The sequence below is a fragment of the Pteropus alecto genome, unplaced genomic scaffold (assembly GCF_000325575.1).
Source record: "Pteropus alecto unplaced genomic scaffold, ASM32557v1 scaffold80, whole genome shotgun sequence".
NCBI classification, from domain to species: domain Eukaryota; kingdom Metazoa; phylum Chordata; class Mammalia; order Chiroptera; family Pteropodidae; genus Pteropus; species Pteropus alecto.
Genome location: NW_006430460.1, coordinates 3,502,066 through 3,523,576, shown reverse-complemented (window position 1 = coordinate 3,523,576; position 21,511 = coordinate 3,502,066). Strand labels below are relative to the sequence as shown.

At 46.0% G+C, this 21,511-nt stretch overlaps 1 protein-coding gene across 1 annotated transcript in view; it reads left to right on the top strand.

Moving 5' to 3' along the window:
- The window catches only part of WASF3 (WAS protein family member 3), a 52,837-nt gene that overhangs the window by 3,824 nt on the left and 27,502 nt on the right, over positions 1 to 21,511 (top strand). Inside the window, exon 2 of the mRNA XM_025047096.1 lies at positions 12,468 to 12,610. Within this exon, the coding sequence (XP_024902864.1) occupies positions 12,478 to 12,610 (133 nt within the window). The 5' untranslated portion in view covers positions 12,468 to 12,477. The remainder of the gene's footprint in view (positions 1 to 12,467; positions 12,611 to 21,511) is intronic.

The window sequence follows — 21,511 nt, the reverse complement described above, 5'->3', positions numbered from 1 at the left end:
GCACTTTTCAGCGCTACAGAATAAAAAATCCTAAAATTTGTATGTGACTACAAAAGACCCTGAATAAACAAAGCAGTCCTGAGAAAGAACAAAACTATATTACAAAGCTGAGTAATCCAAACAGTATGGTATTGGCATAAAAATATACATAAAGAACAATGGAATAGACTAGAGAGCCCAGAAATAAACCCGTGCAGATACAGTCAGTGAATTTACAGCAAAGGAGTCAAGCTCACACAATGGAGAAAGGACAGTCTCTTCAGTAAATGGTGTTGGAAAAACTGGACCCCTCTCTCACACCACACACACAAGTTAGCTCGAAGTGGACCAAAGGCTCGAACGTGAGACCAGAAACCGTAAAACTTCTAGAAGAAAACAGGCAGTAAGCTTCTTGACATCAGTCTCGTCAATGAGTTTTGGGATCTGACTCCAAAGCCAAGGTGACAAAAGCGAAAATAAACAAGAAGGACATCAAATTGAAAGATTCCGCACAGCAGAGAAAACCATCAATGAGACAAAAGACTGCCTACCATGAGGGAGAAAACACCTGGAAATCCGATGAGTTAATATCCAAAAACATATAAAGAACTTATACAGCTCAGTAGCAAATAAATAAATAAATAAAAATACAACAGTGTGCTTAAAAAATGGGCAGAAGATCTGAATAGACAGTTTCCCAAAGAAGACAGGCAGCTGGCCAGCAGGTGCATGAGAAGGTGCTCAACATCATTAATCATCGGGGAAATGCAAATCAAATCCATAACGAGATGTCACCTCACGGCCGTCAGGATGGCTGTTATCAGAATGGCAAGGAATGACAGGTGCTGGTGAGGGTGTGGAGAAAAGGGGACCCTGTGGACCCTACGCGCTGCCGGTGGGAATGTGAAATGGTGCAGCCAGAATTGAAAACAGTATGGAGGTCCCTCTAAAAATTAAAAACGGGACTGCCGTATGACTCAGCGGTTCCAGTTCTGGGTACTCGTCCAAAGAAAACAGAAACACTAATGTGAAAAGAGATGCATTCCCATATTCATCGCATTATTTACAATAGCCAAGCCGTGGACACTACCTCACTGTCCATCGATGATAAATGGGTAAAGAAAACATGGTAGATAGATAGATAGATATAGATACAGATATACGATAGGATAATTCTTTAGCCATGAAAAAGAATGAAATCTTGCCATTTGTGGCAACATGGATAGACCTGGAGGGCATTATGGTAAATGAAATAAGTCAGAGAAAGACAAATACTGTATAATCTCTTATATGTAGGCTTCAAAAACAATAACAACAGCAACAGAAACCAAGGTCATGGGTGCAGAGAACAGATCGGTGGTTGCCAGGGATGGGAGGCAGGAGAAATGTGGGGGGAAGAGGGGAGTCAAAAGGTACAAACTTCCGGTTATAAGGTAAGTCCTGGGATGTATTGGACAGCATGGTGGCTGTAGTAATAATACTGTGTTGCATATTTGAGAGTTGCTAAGAGTGTAGATGTTAAACTCCTCATTACCAGAATAAATTTTTTTGTAACTATGTGTCACGATGGGTGTTATCTAGATTTAATGTGGCTATCACTTCACAGAACAGTTGACCCTTGAACAGGGTTTGACCTGCACAGGCCCGCTTAACGCAGAACCCCACAGTGTTCAAGGGTCGAACCTATTTTCCCTCTGAGGTTGGGAGCCCAGGCATGCAGGGGCCGGCCTGAGTTTTATGCGGATTTTCGACTCCAGAGGTCGTAGGTGCCCTACCCCCTGTGTTGTTCAAGAGTCAGCTGTGTGTACAAATGCCGAATCGTAGTACACCTGCAAGTAACGTCATAACGTCTGTTATACCTCAAAAAGAAAAAAAAGAAAAACAACTTTGACACCTGATCGAACCGGTTTTGAATTTAAGTTCTTATGCTCGCTAGTCTTGTCTTTTTGGGTAAGTTACTTTTTGAGCCCCGATTTCTTTATCCCTTTAAGCACGGGAAATACCAACCTATAAAGTTGTGGGTCGTAAGTGACATAATGTATATAAAATGCTTATGTATGTAAAATGTTACCATTTGTCATCTTCAACCAGTGTACCACCGTTAGCTTTAGGATTTTGTTTCTTTGATGATTTTTCTGTAAAGTTAGCTAGAAACCCTGATTGATGCTTTTTGATGGTGACCATGACTCGTTGGGACATGTTCAGAAGAACAGAGCTGATAGGACGCTGGACTTAATGTTTTGAGGTCAAGTACACAAGTTGCAAATTTGAGATACTTGACTTTCTAGCATTTCTCTTCCTGTTTTCATGGCTCATACAGTTGGGAACAGTTAACTAAAATAACCATGTAAGTTATCTAAACTTTCTTTCATGAGCACATTTTCTCATTGCCCAAAATATTGCTGTCAGGATGCTTTTTATTTCTAAAAACAGAAACTCAAGTTTAGTAGCATGTACGCTGGAGAACAGTTGGTAGATGCTAGAGCTTCATTGCTGTTTTGACTTTATTTTGCTTTTTTCATTCATATGAAATTGACAAATTTTGGCTGTTTTTACCAACAAAAGTGATAATTTTGTATGGCTCAGCTTGATGTTTCAGGGTACAGAAACATGTTTTCTTCACGCACTTGGCCAGTCGTCTAAAATTGTGTCTTATAGTTTGTTGTTTCCTCTAGGAATTTACATTTTTTTTTAAATGCATTTTGGATTTTCCTTGTTAATTCGTTTGGTGAATGTCACTCACATATAAGTGTTGCGAAAGGGTAAGAAAAAAAATACGTGCTGTATCTTTCTTAACAAAAAAGATGCTAATCGTATACTTGAAACTAATAATAAAATAAAATTTTAAAAAATTTCAAAAAGACTTTTAATTTATGGTTGTTAACCATGTACTTAGAAGCAAAAACTAGTGCTTTTTGAGAATTCCCTGGAGGTAATAGGTCTTAACAGGTGGATTCTGAGAACCTAAAAATTCTTTTCGGATTTTCCAAATTCTTTCAGATCAGTGTTTTTCAGAAAGTCATATCTCCCTAGCAAAGGATAAAATACTATTGAGGTTCTAGCTTCTGAGTGCTTATAAATGTATTTTTCATTACAGAAATATGCAGTATTAGCTTAATTTTCCGGTTGTGTTTGTAAAATGTTTGTAGGTCCTGTTTATTGTACTTTGCATGAGGAGATCACAGTTTTAGTTGTATTTAAAAGGGCACTAGTTTAACAGATTTTCAGTGTGGATTATAAACGATAATATAATGTAAAAATCTCGCATTGGCAGCGTGATTAGAAGCTGATTGTGGTGCTGATAACTGGCTTCTGATCCAATCGGAGTGGAAAGGGAGGCAGTTAGTGATGCTTTGGTAATTAATTTTTTCACAGCAGTAGCGTCACTGTTTGGGTTCCACTTTATGGTTTTTGGGGGGCTTTAGATGTATTATCTCATCACAGCCCTTCGAAGTCAGCACGCAGATGTTATGGCTTCTGTATTTTAAATGAGGACTTGGATTTAGTGGCATTAAATGACCTCCCCAGGTTTCAGCTCTTGAAGGACGGAGGGCTTCTGCCTGCTGCTCTGTTCCCTTCCGTGGGCAGCTCGTTCGGCTTCTGTGACAGTGCCAGGCTCCTCGAAGGGAGTGGAAGCTCTCTGTATTCTGGTGCTCTTCAGTGGTCCCCTCTCTGATTAGGCTGGTGGGAACAAATTCCCTCCAGATGAGAACATTTCTGTGGGAGGAAAACCTGTTTTAGGAATTAAGTTAGCATTCTGTTTGCTGTTTTTATTCGGCCATTAACTGTGGCCTTTTGTAAATATTCTTTCGGAGCTGTGCCCAGGTAGTTGCTCAGTGTATTTTTTGTCTGTTTCACCTGTCACGATATTTGGTTCTTTGTCTGTGGCTAGCAATCGAGTTTTTCTACTTGACCGTCATGTTCGAATCTAAATATTAAATACATGTTCCATCATCTCTCAGTTTATCTTCTGCTCTTAACCTCTGACCCACATCTGCCGATCCATTTTTAAACATTTTTTTGAGGCACGATTGACAGACAGGACCCTCTGCATATTTAAAATGTACAGCCTGATAAGGTCGACTTACGCATCTACCCATGAGACCATGGCCACAAACAAGACAGCGAGCACAGTGTTACCCACGAGAGTTTCCTGATAGACCTTTGTCAGCTTCCCCCATCCGTCCCCCACCTCCAGGGGACAGCCGATCTGCTGTCTGTCACTGTAGATTAGTTTGCATTTCCTAGAACGTATTTATAAAGGAGAAATGCTCCTCTGCATGTCTCCTGTGTGCTCAGGACTTCACGACAACACTGTGTCACTTCTGACACCAGGTGTGTGGGCTTTCTGCATGCGGAGCCGTCTGGCCACACCAGCTAGGTGTGCTGCAGCCTCCCTCACTGCTGACGCTCATCTGCCTGGACGTAGCATCTGATGCCGTGGCTAGTGTCCCACGAGACCGCCCCCATCCCACCCAACTTCAGTTATAAACTCAGGTCACCGCCTGGGCTTCTGACCCATTGGGACCAGCTGTAAATCAGGGGTTCCCACGACCCCCTCCTCTGGTTTGATTAATTAGCTTGGTGGCTCACCGACCTCAGGAAACCATTTACTTACGAGATGACCTGTTAATTGCAAAGGATGTTAAATGGTACGAATGAACAGCCAGATGAAGAAATACGGAGGACCAGGGTCCCCGACACAGGAGCAGCTTCTGTCCTCGTGGACTTGGGGGTGACCACTCTCCCGGAATGAGGATGTGGTCTGGTTCACCAACTGGAAATCGCTCCGAACCCTGTCCTTTTGGATTTTTATGGAGGCTTCATTACATAGGCACGATCAATTAAATCATTGGCCATTGGCGACTGAAGGCAATCTCTAGGGCTCCTCCCCTCCCTTCCCCTCCCCTCCCCTGAGGTTGGGGGTGGGATTGAACATTCCAACCTTCTAATCACATGACTGGTTCCCCTGGCAACCAGCCCGCATCCTTAGGAGCCTTCCAACAGTCACCTCATTCACATACTTAGGTGAGGTAGAGAGGGGTTATTATGAATATCAGAATTACAGCTTATCACTGTTCGAAGTTGGGAATAAGAAATTTCAAGGATTTTAAGAGCTCTGTCAAAAACGGGAATATTATGTTATCGTACAGTAATCTTTTTTTTGGTCTGGCTTTCATTCAGCATATCTGTCTTGAGGTTCAACCGTGTTGTTGCGTGTGTAATAATTCATTCCGTGTTACTGCCGAGTAGTACAGTTGGTTCGTCCGTTCACCTGCGGATGGATTATTGGGTTGTTTCTGCCTCTCACAAATGAAGCTGTATGAACATTCATGTACAAGTCTTGTGTGGCCATTTGCTTTTATTTCTTTTGTGTTAATACCTAGGAGTGGAATGGCTGGATCTACTGGATAAATGTGTGTTTAACTTTTTCAGAAACTGCCAAGCTGGTTTTCAAAGCGATTGCGTTACTTTACGTTCTCTTCAGCAGGGTCTGAGGGGTCCAGTTTTCCCACATCCTTACCAGCCCTTGGTATGGTCAGCCTTTTTAGGTTAAGCCCTTCGAGTAGGCAGTAGTGGTCCCCACTGTGGTTTTATTAGTCTCCTTGATGACTGATGGTGTGGGACATCTGTCTTCGACTGATGGTGTGGGGCGTCTGTCTTCTTCTGTGCAGTGTGCATTCAAATCTTTTGCTCATATTTTTAATTGGATTTTTTTGAGTATAAATAAATAGAAATAATTGATGGAAGGGTCTAGAACAGCAGCCTTCTTTGGAGCCTGCATCTTTGACAGCGGGAGAGAAGGATGGGGCCGGAGACGCCAGGATTGTCCTTCAGCAGGCTCCCACTTCTGTGTCTTCCCTCTCATCGTGGGTGGTTTTTTTCTTCACGTTTCCTGGCTTTGAGGTTTCTTAACACAGCAGAGAAACTATCAGACGGGAGTACAGGACGAAAGGCTTGGTGGGTAGAAATCACGACTTGGGCATCTAATCTCCACGTTGTCAGTTAGAGCCAGGTCTTAGCTTCCACCTGCCCTGCCTTGAGATGCCATTTTGTAGCCCACGAAGGACAAATGATCACTTCTTAATGTCTGAACGTCCTCCACAAATAGGTAGGTACTTAACAGGGGCTTCAGGTATGCCATTATGTTATGCCATAAACGTAAGTCGGCATTTTCCCCCTGGCATAGTTGTTATTTAGTTATTGAGGCTCTGCAGCAAAGATGATTTTTTTGAAAATTATGGGATACTGTTTCTGAGCCTTCGGTAGTAACTCTAGTCTCCCAGCACTAATCGGTGAGCAGCTTCTGTGTGCCAGGGTGCCGGGTCTGCCACCCCCCCTCCCATCGGGCCTGCGAGGCACCTCCTCCCACCCCCCTCCCCACTGCCACCCCCAGGGGAGTCTTTCCAGCTGCTTTTAAATTTCCCAAGTGTGACAAGTGCCCTAAGTGTGTTGCTTGTCACACTGGATCGTAACTTTATTTCTATGTCTGCCTGTCTCAGTGAACCATTAATTTCTTGACGGAGAGGGATTTTGTTTTGTCTGTTTTGTATTTCCACTGGCCAAAGCATAAAAATATGTGGAAGGTTGGAACGCAGGCGAATCCAGTATGGCAGAAAGAGAGAGAGAGAGAGAACCTGTTTCTCACAGGAGGAAGCCCAGGCCCACCGCGATGATGACACCTGCGTGCAGTGTGCGTGGAGGACCCGGGAGTCCCATCCGGGAGTCCCATCCGGGAGTCCAAGGCAGGGGCTTCGAGGCAGGGGCTTCGGGATGGGTCATCAGCCCGGCAAGCGCAGGCGGTGCACGTGCCCCGGACCCCAGTCTGGGAGGGGCGCGGACCTCGCGGACGCAGCTCAGTTTTGCGCTGTCAGAGCCGCAGCCTTAACTACGAACCGGGACTCCGTGCAGCAAATGTGTCACCCGCGTCCCGTCCGCCCTTCCACGCCAGCGCGTAAACTGGAACGGTCGCCGTGGGGGCGTCAGGTCCGTCCGCGGAGCCCCTCGCAGGGTGGTCTGCCCATGCGCGCCCCTACCTGCGCCGACAGCCTGGGATGCGCCGACAGCCTGGGATGCTCTGACCCTCGCGGACAGCCTGGGATGCTCTGACCCGCGCCGACAGCCTGGGATGCGCTGACCTGCGCCGACAGCCTGGGATGCGCCGACCTGCGCCGACAGCGTAGGTGCTGTTACGCCTGTCTTTCCTGAGCAGCTGGCTCGCTTGGGGTCCGCGCACGCAGATGCTCACGCAGCAAGAGTGCCAGTTTTCTTTTCTCCTCTGTCAGTGCCGTTAGCAGTTCACAAGTAGCCCGTATTTTCGTCTTGTTCTTACCGTGAAGACAGAATTTCTCTTCCAATTAGCATGTAAAATGTTGCAAGAGAACATCGCATCTATCAGTAAGAGACAAGGAGCCAGGTGATCTAAAAAGAATCACTTCTTGAGCTCTAAAGAAGGACAGGCCCTCCTGAGGAGAGGCGACAGGACACTTTGAGCCGCTTTGTGTTTGGCAGAGCCTGGGAGGGACAGGTGACCACCAAAGGAGGAGGCAAAACGAGTTCTTAAAGGTTGGACGTGAGTGAACGCGTCAGTTTGGGACAGCTAGGAGGCAGGATGCACGGGGCTGTCTGTCACCTCTTTCCTGCAGGCCTTCTGTGGGTGCTCGTAAGGAAGGTGAGAGGCACCCTGGTGACCAGACAGAGCAGTCCCTCAGCCCCGTGGTGCAGCCTCCCGGGAAGTGTTCTCACTGGGGACAGGCACGGTGTAGCATCCGCTTCTCCAGATCCCTCTTTCTGGTGACAGGAAGTTGCTGGGAGGGCAGCAGACCCTCTAGCCCCCAGGACCCAGGCGAATATTTACCACTTCTGGGGCCGAATGCAGTAGCAGAAGCTGGCCAACCTCTCAGGCCCACGATCTCTCACTGATACAAACCCGAGTTTGGCTTCTGCCGACTGGGGCAGGAAGCTTGTGCCTGAGACAGGGACAAGTTCAAGGCCAGAGTGTCGCTGCCAAGGGGAGGAGAGGCACAGATGCTGAGGTGGCCTCGTGCTGAGGTCCGGGCCCACAGGTGCTTCTTCAGGCTTAGGCTGGACCAGAACTGAGAGCTCCCCCTGTCCCCGCCGTGAACCCCACCTGGAAGCAAAGCAGCCCCAGCCCTGTGCTGGAAGGCAGGTGTGTGGGCGGGGGTCACCCTGGTGATGCCAGTGTGCAGGGACACTTAGGAAGCTGCAGCATCCAGACCCATCCCCGGCACGAGGCACAGCCCATGTGTGGAGATTCCCACGCTCTGCTGGGGTGAATCGGAGCAGCGCCTCTGTCCCAGCGCTGGGCGGCCGGACCCGGTCCCCTGCGGGACTGGCATGTGGAGGGCCACGCCGGCCCGTTTCCTGTAGGAAAGACTGTTAGCATCAGTTTCCCCTACTCTGCAGGTGATGTCTATCATTCGACAACAAAAAATATGATGGCACACTCGGTGCCACTCGTATGAGTTTGGGTCCTTTGAGAAACAGACGCCAAGAGGGTGTCACACCTGCCAGGCTCCTATTAGGGGAAGTGCCCGCATGACAGGAAATAGGAGGCTGGAAGCAGCTGGACGAGCCGTCACACCTCCTCCGTGCAGGCGGGAGCGGAGGAGGCTCTCGGTCACCTGTGGGGCCTCGGGGGGTGGGGGGCTTCGGGCAGGGCCACTGGGGAGCCCTTGTCTTGACACCATGCCTTTGCCAGCTCCTCCCCATTTCCTGCCACCAGCCGTGGCCAGCCTCCCTTGCGTGGTGGGAGAGGTGCCAGCTGCCGTTGGCGAGCAGCCAGGAGGCCAGATGTCGGGGTGCCACCTCCCAGGGGGCACTGGCCTGGTGTCAGCGTGTCTGCAGTCGAGGTCGCAGTTACGTGACCGGGTTGTCTCTAAGCTGAAATCTTGCTCAGACCACAGGTGTCACAGTGACCCCTTATGTAACCCCTAGTAATTCTCACTCATTGGCTCAGCAGTCTGAGCGGATGACTTTGAAGAATGACTTGGATGAGCCACAGTGCCGCGGGTGCGGAGTCGGGAGGCAGACTTAAGCAGTTCGCTGGTGACCAACAGGGTTGGTCCATTACACGTTCGTTCAGTTTTGTAATTGCCAAGCATTTTCAAGAGTAATGACTGACCCAGCGCTTTCTCCTTTACCCCTGACTTACTGCTTAATTTATTCCAGAGCAGATTAGCATCAGATAAAATAAAGGCTAGCTGGGGGAAGGGAAAAAAAAAAATACAGCCATTAGAGTACTTCACGCCGAATCGAAAAGCCATAAAAGTCATTACTAGGTGATTAGAACTTTAAGAAGGAGCTATGAAACCCTTTTTCTAAAATCGTAGACAGTAGCCTGTGTTCTCTCTGTTGACTTTCGTAATTAGACAAGTGCGAGAGCTGCAAATAGAGATATCATCGATCGTGAGAGATGAAGGCTAGGATTAATTAGTCGCAGCTGAAGTACTGCAGCGAGAAGCAAGGTGCCCAAGGTGAAGGCCAGATAGACATATGTAGTAGGACCCATGGGGACGCAGCGGGGGCTTGGGAGGAAGACGGAGAGGGTGGGGAGCCGGGGCGTGAAGGAGCGAGTGAGGCAGGGAAGGCAGTGTTAGGGTTGGCCGGCTTGAGCAGTTTCAGCAGGCGTGATGTCACTCGCCGTCAGGTGCCTGCCCGGGCAGGGGCATAGTGGCCCTGAGCATGGGACCTCCCACGGAGGAGGCGGTGGGGGCGAGGGCCCTAACCTGATGGGCTGGCGTACGGAAGGCAAGCTCGCAGGTGAGTTGGTTCCCAGCTCCTGGAATCGGCCTGTTCTGGGCAGGGCTGTGTCTGCGGGGTCCATGAGGCCCCAGTTGTGGAGGCATCAGAATCCCGAGGGTAAAAGGTGGGGTTCACACACCTGCGTAGGGTCAAGCTTTCCTTTTTTTTTCCAAGTTTTTTTATGGTGACATTGGTTAACGAAATCCACTAAGTTCCACGTGTACAATTTAACAGTAAGGCGCACACACACACACACACACACACACACACACACACACACACACACACGGCATTGTGTGTTCACCTCCCATAGTTAGATTTCTTTCCGTCCCGCATATTTGACCCCCTTTACCCCGTCTACCTCCCCGCTCCCCCCGCCTCTGGTAACCACTAGTCCATTGTCCATGTCCCTGAGTCTCTTTTTCTGTCCTGTTCATTTGTTGCTTTTAGGTTTCTATCCCACATAAAAGTGATATTATGTGGTTTTCAACTTTTTCTGTCTGGCTTATTTCGCTTAGCATGATTATTCCGAGGTCCATCCATGTCGTCGCAAAGGGCAGTATTTCATCTCTTCTGATGGCTGAGTCCTCTTCCGTCGTATGTATGTGCCACAGCGTCCTCGGCCAGTCATCTATCGTGGGACTCTTCGTTTGCTCCCACGTCCTGGTGTTCTGTGCTCTTAGGATATCTTAAGTCCCTAGGCAAGCACTTCAGCAAGGCTGTCGCCTTTGCCCGGAGCCTCCCAGTGCCTGCAATATTCATCAGCAGGTCACTGTGACTGGGGCGGGGGACATCAACACACAGGTGAGGGCCTTGGCCAGGGGTGGGGTGGGGTGGGCGTCAGAGCAAGGTACGGGTGCTCATGTGAGCGTTTTTCAGGATGCCCCGGGTGCCTTGAGAAAAGCTAGCCCGTGCTAGCTCCCTGGAGTGTGGGGTCAGTGACGGCTTGTCTGATATCAGAGAAAGAGGGGAGGGAGGGACTTGGCTGGCAGCATGCTGGCGGGGCCTCCGTGTGAGGCGTATCATTAGGATTCTCTGTACAGTGGTGGGTGGGCTGGGGGGTACTGACATGTTTCTGGGCACGTCGAGAGTTTAAAAATAGAGAGTAAAGGTGACATTTCATCCTGAGTAAATATAAAGTGATCGTGGGTGGGGGGGGATATTATATACACATCATTCAGCTCCTAAATTTGACATTTATCTCAAACTCTTGTCAAACCCTCTTTTGAGAAATTATGTAAAAGCCGGCTCACGCTCGGCCTCGTCTCACAAACCAGCGGTAACAAGCCGACGGCTGATGAACTCGGGGTGCTGTGGTCGGCCCAGCCACGACGCCTCAGAGATGTCCGCCCCCCTCCCTCCGCTGCCCCCATGGTTTCAGAACCCCGCGTCCCTTAACCTGTGTGGCCGCATCCGTATCTCGCTTCCTCACTGGGTCCTTGTCACCTTGCTGCTGGGTGTGTTACTGGCAGGTGCTCAGAAAGTCCTTACTGGCTGCATGAGCAAAGGTTCTCGGGAAAGGAGGAAGAGAAGCCGTGATGGATGACGTGCCCGAAACCTTGGTTCCCGTGGCGGGCGGAGTGGAACCAGCTTTACTTCAAGCCACGGCGGCCTAAATGCCATCCGATTTGTCTCGCACGAGAGGTCCGGACTGGCCTTTCAGGGCTGGTTTGACTCCTGACAGATGTCCCCAGGGTCCCGGGCTTTTCTGTGTCTCTGCTCCTGCCAGCTGGGCAGTATGACACTTTCATCAGAATGACAGTCGCTGGATTTTCTCCCGCGGTATCTCCCAGTAGATCGTTGCGTGAGTGGTAGGTTTGAATTCTCTATGTCCTTAAACAAAAAACTTTATTTATAATGAATTTTTTTTGAGAAAAGAAATGAAGGGAATGCCCGGGAAGATGGGGAGGACTCTCCGAAGGGCCTGGCGGCCTTTTTCCAGGGAAGAATGTTCCGGTCGATTCAAGTGACATCCTGGGAGCCAAATGGAGAAGGGTCTGGGCAGGGCGGGGCGGGGCGGGGAGCAGATCCGTCTCACTGTTCAGAAATGACGTTGGGCTTCATGCTCGTTTCCTACCCCAGCCTTCAGCTGGGCCTCGTGTGTCGCGTCCAGATGCTCGGGGTCAGCTTTTCCAGAGAGTGAGACGCCGGGCGCGTGGAGGAGGGCAGCCGGGAAGGGCGAAGGAATTCATCAGTGGGTTTTTAAAAGCCAGGCCCGTCGTCATAGCGCTCTGTCCCCCGTGTCATAAGATACTTGAGCTTTGCGGCACAGGTGGGCTTACTTCCCGCCTCCCTCCACTCACTCGCTGCAGCCTAGGCAGGGCCTTTTCTGTGTCCCGATCTGGTCACGTCCTGCTTACGGTTTCAAGGCCCTTGTGTCCTGCTTTAGTACTTTTTTCTCGTCGTTTCGGTGGCGAGGGAGTGAAGGTAAGGATGCGTGTGTTCATTCGCTCACACGTCACTGGAAACCTTGCATCTAGGGTTTTCCGTAAAGTAATAGCATACTGTACATCTCTCTTTGATCTCTGTGAAATTCATGAAGTCATTCCACATCCGTTGCATTGTGGAGCTGGGACACTCGTGTAGGAATCATAGGATAATCAAAGTTCCTGGGAAGGAATCAATTTTCAAGGGAATGAAGACTCTGGATTTGTTAAAACGTGCAATGAGCCTTAAAAACAAAACAAAACAAAAAACCCAACCTACGTCTGTTTAATTTTCAGATTGCGCGCCATGCCCTTAGTGAAGAGGAATATCGAGCCACGGCACCTGTGCCGGGGTGCCCTGCCCGAAGGCATTACCAGTGAACTTGAATGTGTGACCAACAGTACCCTCGCCGCTATCATACGCCAGCTGAGCAGTCTGAGTAAGTGGCCTCGTTTCTCCAAAGACAGCTTTCCGATGACCGATGGCATTTTATTCGCTTTAACGTTAGCGAATCGATTTCAGTTCAGTAGTTACATGGTTGTCCAAAGACGAGACGACAGCTCTGGGGAAGGGAGCTGCTCTCCGGGCTTGTGACCTTCACGCGGTGAAGACGTAAAGTCGGAATTGACCCATTCATAGGTTATTAGATAGGACCAAATGTGTGGCTTTGAAGTAGTAGAACATAATTTCTAAAAGCTTGTTAACATGTGGGCAAAATAGTTTTTTAAAAAAGACTCGTGAATTATTTTGTTAAACTTGGATAGGACCGTTTTATTTAACATGTAACAAATTATACTGAATGTCGCTATCATTGAAAAATAAAAAAACTTTTTAAGTATATAACAGACCATTTTTTTTCTCTAATTGACCAATTTAGATTAAAAAATAAAAATAAAATGTGATAAATTGAAAACTAGTTCATACCTGTACTCCATCTGGCACAGAGTAGATACCCAATAAGTATTTCTTGATTTAATAATATTCCAAATGAATCAAAGAATAAAGCCAGAAGGCGGTGAGATTTGCTGATTTTTAACTTATTGAAGGTTAAAATGGAGGTACTGACTTGCAGGTTGCAGTCAGATGTGATTGTTACATATTTACGGTTCCTTGTACATGTAGGTTATACAAATACAAGCAAATACAAGCATTAGGAAGAAAAGAAAATTCTGTTCATTTGCACCATGAATATGAAATACGCAAGGAACATTCCCATGTCTGAAGACTTAAATGTGTGTGAAAATGATTTTTCCTTCAAAGCTCTTTGAAGTCGCCATGTTTTTGGTCAAACTTTCACATTTATACTGTCATCTTGCTTTCTCGCTTCGTCCTACTTCTTTGTGATTTAGAGGGTTTATGCTGCATTTTGGGTGACAGGTTTTCACAAGTAAATTTTTCTGAAACTCTGTTGAGAACTAGAAAATCCTCCATGAAATTTCACATACTGGTAACCTCAAGCTCAGGAGAATGTTTCCTTAAAAAAGTCAAGTCCTTTATTTTTAAGAAGAAACACTGTAGATAGAGAAGTATTTTTTAAGAGAACTATACTTCATTATTACTCATTAATTTTTAACATATCTATAATCAAAGGCTAAGGCAAAAGTAACTTGGAAATTACATAAATGTATTTTGAAATCGATTTGCGGAATCCAAACTAGTTACAATTGGTTTTTGGTAGAGATTGATAAAATGTATAAATTCGTATAATTACAAGAAGATACCTCGTAAATTATTGAAAGGTAAAGTGTTTCTGTTTGCATTCATATATTTTTGTAAGAAGACTTTAGTGTCCTGTTTTTATGGCTGAAATGTCCGTCGGCGTAGTCAAGCTGTATCTCATGCAGTGTTGGTGAGTTGTGTTTGTGGTGTCTGCTTGGCCACAGTCTGTTGTGAGACCTCCACACAGTGTGTTTGTCCCACATGGTCCACTTGTGGCAGGCAAAATGATAATAGCCCCTCCAAAGATGTCCACGTCTTAACCCTGGAACCTTCGGATACGTGGCTATGCTCTGTGACAAGGGATTAATCACATAACCTTAAGCGAGGGAGACGACCTTGGGTTCTCCGGGCAGGCCCAATGTCATCACCTCGTTCCTCCTTTAGACGTGGAGGAACGAGGTAAAAGCATCACCGTCAGAGCATGCGTGTGAGAGAGACTCAGTGGGCCATTGCTGGCTTCGAGATGGAAGATGCCACGAGCCAAGAACGCAGGCAGCCTCTGGAAACTGCATCCCGCTGGGGCCTCCAGAAGGAGCTCAGCTCTGCCAGCGCCTGACTGCAGCCCAGTGAAACCCATTTCAGACTTCTGACCTGCAGAACTGTCAGATGACACGTCCATGTTGTATTAAGCCACGGAGTCTCTGGCGATTGACACAGCACAGCAGCACGACTCATGCCCCCGCTCAAGCCTTGGTATGTTTTGTGCACATAATCCACCAGCCTCACGTGAGGTTCTGGCCTCGAGGGCGCTCGGCCTCCGTGGATCGCAGCCCTGTCTCTGCCACAGGCTCTTGAGGAGCTTTAAAACGAGGCTGGGAACCACCCCGCAGATTGCGATCGGACTGTGCCCGGAGATGTGGCCTCTCCAATGAGACGCTGTGCATCCAGATTGACAAGGCGAGCCGGATCCGTCTCTTTCTTTCAGGAGGGTTGAACTAAGAAACATGGTGAATTTGCTGGTTTGTTCTGGGCGCCATCGGAACTGAAGAACGCCTGGTGGCCGCCTGCGGGCCAGACTTGGGGAAGGGACGGAGCTCACGAGGAGGCAGAGGAAGCCAGTGGTGAGGAAAGCATGTACAGAAAGAAACAGGAGCTGAACGTGAGGCAGACCCAGCGAAGGGGAGAGAGCTGCTGGTCCCCAGAACCCCACGAGCACCTCCCCAGCTCCCACTCAGGAGTCGTGCGTGGGGGTCCTCGGAGCAAACCCCGTTTCTTCATGTCCCTCAAGTGCGTCTGTGCTCTCGACCCAAAGAGCCGGACAGACAGAGGAGTGTGGTGATATATATGCCAGGGGTACAATTGTGGACAGCTAGAATGCTAACTTACTAATTGGTGGTAGAATAGCAAATGATTGATTCCCAGTGATTTAATTATTAGTTTTTTCACTCAGGACTCCCCTAGGTGTGGAGCATACAGAAAATAAAACCGGTTTGGTGCCTACGTAGAAGTTCAAAAAGCATGTATAATCGACATGGTCATAGAATAGGAATTATGAAATGACTGTGATCTGCATTTTGGGGGAATCTTTAGTTTTCATGGTGTTTTCCACTGAGTAGAAATATATTAGAAGAGGAGAGGTCAGTTTAAAAATTGATCTAAAATTGTCAAAATAAGAATTTTTTAAAGAACGTTTTTGTGTTATTTTCTAATTTTGTAATCATTCATCAGGTATCTTTAAAGTGAAGTTTGAGGGATGCATGACTCTGTCATATTGTCTTTTACTGAGTAGTAATTCTCAAGATAATATCTAAACAATCTGTTTCCCTATTCCTTTGAGTTTCTGACCATTATTCTATAGGTTCACATGAGAATGAGGTATCTTAATCCTTCCCACTTCCTTCCCCTACTCCCATTAACCCCTGCCCCCCGCCAAATACCTCTTGCCCCCAGATGAGGGACAGGTGATGGACAGTTATCTGAGCTTCCTACAAATGACAGAGGCTACACCTTGTCTACAGATGCCATCTGGTGGGGAATATTAAGGCTTTGCCTTGACCTAGACCGGTCACACCTATCTGGGCAGCCACGACTTGCCCTGGGAGACCTGTGGAAATACAGAGTAACTATTCTCTGGTAGCTCTAGGGAGGAACAGGCAGCCCAGGAGTCCAGAAGGACTTTCTTCGGGTCTTTTCCAAAAAGGATCACTGGCATTGAGGCCCTGATTCACCAGATTATTCTGCATCTCATTATCTTTCTGGGGCTGTTGAGGGTCATGAGGGTATAAGAAAAGAATCTGGTCCTAGAAACAAATAGACTCCGAAGCCCCTACAAAGGGGCTTTAAAGGGCCAGAAATTTTGTCAGATTTTTACCAGGCTCTTCAGGGAATTGAAACCTTTTCAATGAGAAAATATCGATGATTGGTATTGAATTTAGGAACATTCATAGAAATGAAACAGAGGAAATTTGTAACTCGAATGGTCTTATAGTTAAAGCTTTCAAAGCTTTATTCGATGAAAATGAAAAAAAATTGTCTTTAGTAATTTTCAGATTTTTTTTTTATTTGAATCTTACTTCTGATCTGCATGTGGGGCGTGGGAGGGGTGAAGAAAGCCATTTTTTAAAATAGTTGTGGTTCGTCGTGTGTAAGAAAAACTTGGTTTTCCAGCCATGGAATCTTGGTATATTTTTCTCCAAATAATGACAGTTTCGTGTAGCAATTAACATGAAATCGGGAGTGCTTTTTCATCCTTTTCCTTGATTAATAATCCGGATGCTCTTGTTCCTATCAGCTAGTTGCTCAATTAAAATGATAGCATCTCGCAATCACATTCCTACTGATGTTATAATGCAATTTTAATGTCATTTGCTTATAAAAAGAAATGGGAGCATAGGGCGTTTGTGCCAAGGATGACGAAGTCTTTTTGGTACCTCATAGGCTGTTTTTTTTTACTCCTTTTCTCTTTACTCTTGTGATAATAGCCATCTTCCTTTTCCCCTTTTAAAACCCCCAAAATGTCACAGAGAACAAAGATGAACTTTAGTGCATCCCAGGGGTTTAGGTTATATTTGATGGTACTAATATGATAATATAGAGAACTTAATACAGGAAAACACAGAGGAAAAAAATTACAAAATTTTCAAATATCAGAAAAAATCATTGATAAATGTTTTGTATATATCTTTATAAAAGTGGTATTTCGTTATGTATATGCTTTTGTAGCCTGTACTCGATATATGTTGAATAGAATCAACATATGTCTTTGTTGATTCTAAAATACGTTTTTTGATAGTTAGAGTTTATAGTATTATATCGATATATGATAATGATTTAACCATTTTCCTTCCGTTGGACATATGTGTTGTTTCTTTGGGCGGGGGCACTATTATAAATTCTTGTATAAAATCGGTACAGACAGCTCTGGTTATTTTGGCATTTTTAAAAAAGATTTCTTATGTCTGATAAGTCATCAGACTTCATAAAGAGCAAAGGTAATTCTTACAAGCAGTCCAAAATTTTGAGAGTCCATTACTTTTAAATACGCCTCTCTATTGGAAAAAGTACCATGAAATTGATTTTTCAGTGGATGTCATGTGTAAAGAGAAAGGAAGTCTGTTTTCTTCTCACAGATTTTAATAAGTGAGTAATATTTTAACTAATACTCCTGGTACACATTATATTTCATATCAAATCAAATGCCGAATCAACATAAAAATACTGTCTTAGTGGATCGTACTGTAAGATTTTTGCTTTATGTAATTCGATCTGAAATTTGGAGTTATATAAATTGATTATATCAGGTACAGCTCTACTCAGAATAGAGATTTAAATCTTTTTAAGGCGTGCGCTGAATAGATTTCTTGGATGTTTTTAGCCAAATGGGATTTTTTGAGGGGAAGGGGGAAATTCAAGGAAATAGATCATGAGTACATACATATCCATGCAAGTTAGGGCTGGGATTAAGGGGATGTTAAGAGAAAACGTGTTGATCTATATGGACAGAAGTTTCCTGGAAGGAACAAGCAGGGATTTTAAAAAATAAACGTAACGATTCACACTGAGATAAATATTTGCGTTTCTCACGGCCCCGGAAGGGAAGAAGTGGTGTATGTGGAGGGAAGTATAAGGTGGACGTTCCGTCAGCGGTAGAAATGGGGTCACAACAGCGCCCTCCCCACCCGAGGTGGGGTCGTTGGAAAGTCAGGCACTGTCCCCGCCCGTCGTTCAAGCTGAAATATCAGAAACGCTTCTACGGGCTTAATAGGACTAATTAGGAGTTAGGTCGTTTTTCATCTCTCCCTTCCCTAGATGGATTTCAGCATCGCAGGATCTAAACGTAGATAATTTTTAAGAGCACAAGTCAGAGAGTCAGCCGTGTCTGAACACATTCAGTCCCGCCTGTCGATAAACTTTGGTTTATCACCTGTTTTTCCCACTTCATGAGTTGATTAGGCTTATGGGTAAAGTGTCTTAAATGATTTATAGCTGTTTTTTCATGTTGTTCTGGTTTCCATTGTTATTATAGCAGACCATCTAAAAACTTTGAGGGAAGCTTTTAAAGTTTTCAAATACTTTCTCTAGAAATTTACTATGATCATCCCATCAGGTACACTACTGCCGTTATCATAGCGTTCTTCTGTAAAGCAAGCCCTTTTATAGGTCTAAACATTCTCTACTTCCGTCCAAAACTGCAGAGTGAAACCATGGTACGGGAGATGCCGTATGCACTCACGAGGGAATATTAGTCAGCGCCGAAGGAGGAGGAAGCCCTGCCGTTTGGGACATGGACGCACATAGAAGACATTATGCTGAGTGAAATAAGTGAATGAGGCAGGTTTATAAATCTAAAAAGAAGAAAGTCGAAATCATAGAGAAAAAGAATGGAATGGTTATTAGGGAGGAGCTGGGGGACAGGGGGATGGAAGAAGCTGGTCAAGGGCAGAAGCCTTCAGTTATAACATAAGTAAGTTCTGGGGAGCTAATGTACAGCAAGGGGACTGTAATTTTAAGTGCTACGTTGTATATTTGAGATTTTCTAAGAAGGTAGATCGTAAGCGTTGCATTCTCACCAAAAAAAAAAAAAAGAAGTAACTGCGAGGTGATGATGTATTAATTAACCTGTTCGTGGTCATCATTTCACAGTTTATGCATATCAAATCATCACACTTTAAATATATGCAATTTTATTTGTCAGTTATACCTCAAAGCTGGGAAAAAAAAAGTCATAGGACTTTTAGAACATTCATGTGTGTGTGCTTGCACACACACACACATACACACACCCCTTAGCAACCCATCACTAAAGGCCTCCATACCCTAGATTCTTTTACCCATGTCATGATCGGCTTTCAATAAAAAAAAATTAAGAGGTACATTAAAAGGCAAAAAAAACCCAAAAAACCAAAAACCAAAACAAACAAAAAAACAGATAGAAATAAGCATCAGAATGAGATTGCGATATGGTAGGGATGTTGGGGTTATTAGACTATGAATTTAAAGTAAATATGATTAATACGCTAAAGGCTCTTATGGAAAAGCAGACAGCATTTGACAACAGATGGGTAATGTGAGCAGAGAGGTGGAAATTCTAAGAATAAAAATATACGTTGAAGGAAAGAATGAACAAGATGAACATTTGTGAAGAAATAGAGAGTTTCAACAGAGAAATGGAAACTATTAAGAAAAAGAGAAAAAAATACTAGAACTGAAAAATAGAGGATCAGAAAGAAAGAATTCACTTGATGACCTAATAGGAAATGGGACACAAGCAGAAAGGATCAGTGAGCTTGGAGACAAGTTGATAGGAATTGTCCAAACTGATTCACAAGAGAAAATGAATAAGAAAAAAAATAACAGCATTCAAAATATGGGACAATATCAAATGGTCTAACACAGTGGTCTCCAACCTTTCTTGGCACCAAAGACCAGTGCTCCTATGAGAATCTGACGCCGGATGATTTGAGGCGGTAATGCTGGCGCTGGGGAGCGGCTGCAGATGCAGATGACGCTCTGCTGGCTCACCCACCCCTCACCTCCTGCTGTGTGACCCGGTTCCTAACAGGCCACGGACCAGTACCAGTCCACAGCCCAGGGGTGGGAACCCCTGGTCTAACGTATATGTAATTGGAGTCCAAAAGAAGAGGAGAGAAGGGCAGAAAAAATATGGATGCTAACTGTTGACTACTGGTGATAAATATCAACCGACAGGTCCAAGAAGCTCGGCAGATTTCAGGAAGTCTAAGTTAAAGAAAACCACATCCAGTGCTAGACTGATGAGGGGGATCCCTTGGTAATGTCTGGCCACAGTGCTGTATACCTGAAACTCATGGAAAATACCATTGAATGTCAACTGTAATCGAAAAGATAAAAAGAGGAAAGAGAAAGAGAAATTCTTAAAAGAAGCAAGAGGGAAAATTAGGGAGGGCACGGCGTGAGAATTGACAGCCGGCTTGTTTATCAGAAACTGTGGAAACCGTAAAACTGAATGCAGTGCCGAAAGAAAAACAATCGTCTGTAGCCCTGTAACCAATGAAAATATTCTCCCAAAGTGAACGTGAGATAAAGACCCACTTTATTCAGACAGAGACTCAGAGAATTCGTCTTTGCCAGGCCCGCACTACGCAAAACCTCTCAGCGATTGATGAAACAGACAAAATCATCGGTGAGGGTATAGAGAGTGTGAACCACACGACCAACCGCTGTGACTTAATCGACCTTCACAGAGCACTAATCCCCAAACCGCAGAATACACATTTGCTTAATGTTCACGTGGGATGCTCACCAAGGTGGAACATATGTTCAGCCATAAAGTAATCCATTTGTAAAGATTGGTATCGTAAAGAGTATGACGATAATGAGAGGATCATTATAATCATTTTCAGTAATTCTCACGTACTGGAAAATGGAGCAATCTCTTTTAAAATAATCTTGGGTCAGCAAAGAAATCAAGAAGGGAATGAGAAACTACTTCTAGCTGCGTGGTAATAAACACAGGATACCAGCGCGTTTGTGAGGTTTCGTTAAAAGAAGCGTTTAGAGGGAACTGTGTGGCCTGAAATGCTTGTATTAGAAAAGGAGACAGGTTTGAAACCATGGGCATGTCCCCCGGGGCCACCGACGCGCGCCTCTGCGTCCCCGTGCCACCATCTTCCTGCCCTGGGTTGCCTTGTCTTCTCCTCCACCTCACACTTCCCCGCTCCGAGCCGATGGCCGCTTCTCACGTCGCTGGGAACAGTAAAGCAGTCGGAGAACAGATCACCCGCTTCTGCCAAATCGACCCCCGACACGCCTCTCCTCCCCGTGGGCCCGGCTCACCCTGCGTTGAAACGGTGTCTGCATGTTTCTGTCTGAAGCACTGGACCCCTCGCCCTCATGTGTTTACCGCCCGCATCGTCTCCCCCCGCTCTGTCTGCATCCTCCCTACTAAATGTGAAGATACTGAGGAATCTTCCGACTCACATTAGCCTGAGATCAGCCTTGACCTGTGGCCCCATTTCTCGTTCCCCTTTGCAGCAGGATCCCTTGAAAAAAACCATTCGTGTCTTGGCTGCCTCTCCTTCCCTCGTCGTCGCCGGTTCTCATTAAAGCTTTGTCCCGCCCACTCTCGAAACTGCTTGTCGGCCTCCCCAGTGACTCCGGTGGCCAAGTCCAGCGCCCAGGCTTAGCCTCGCCGCTCCATCCG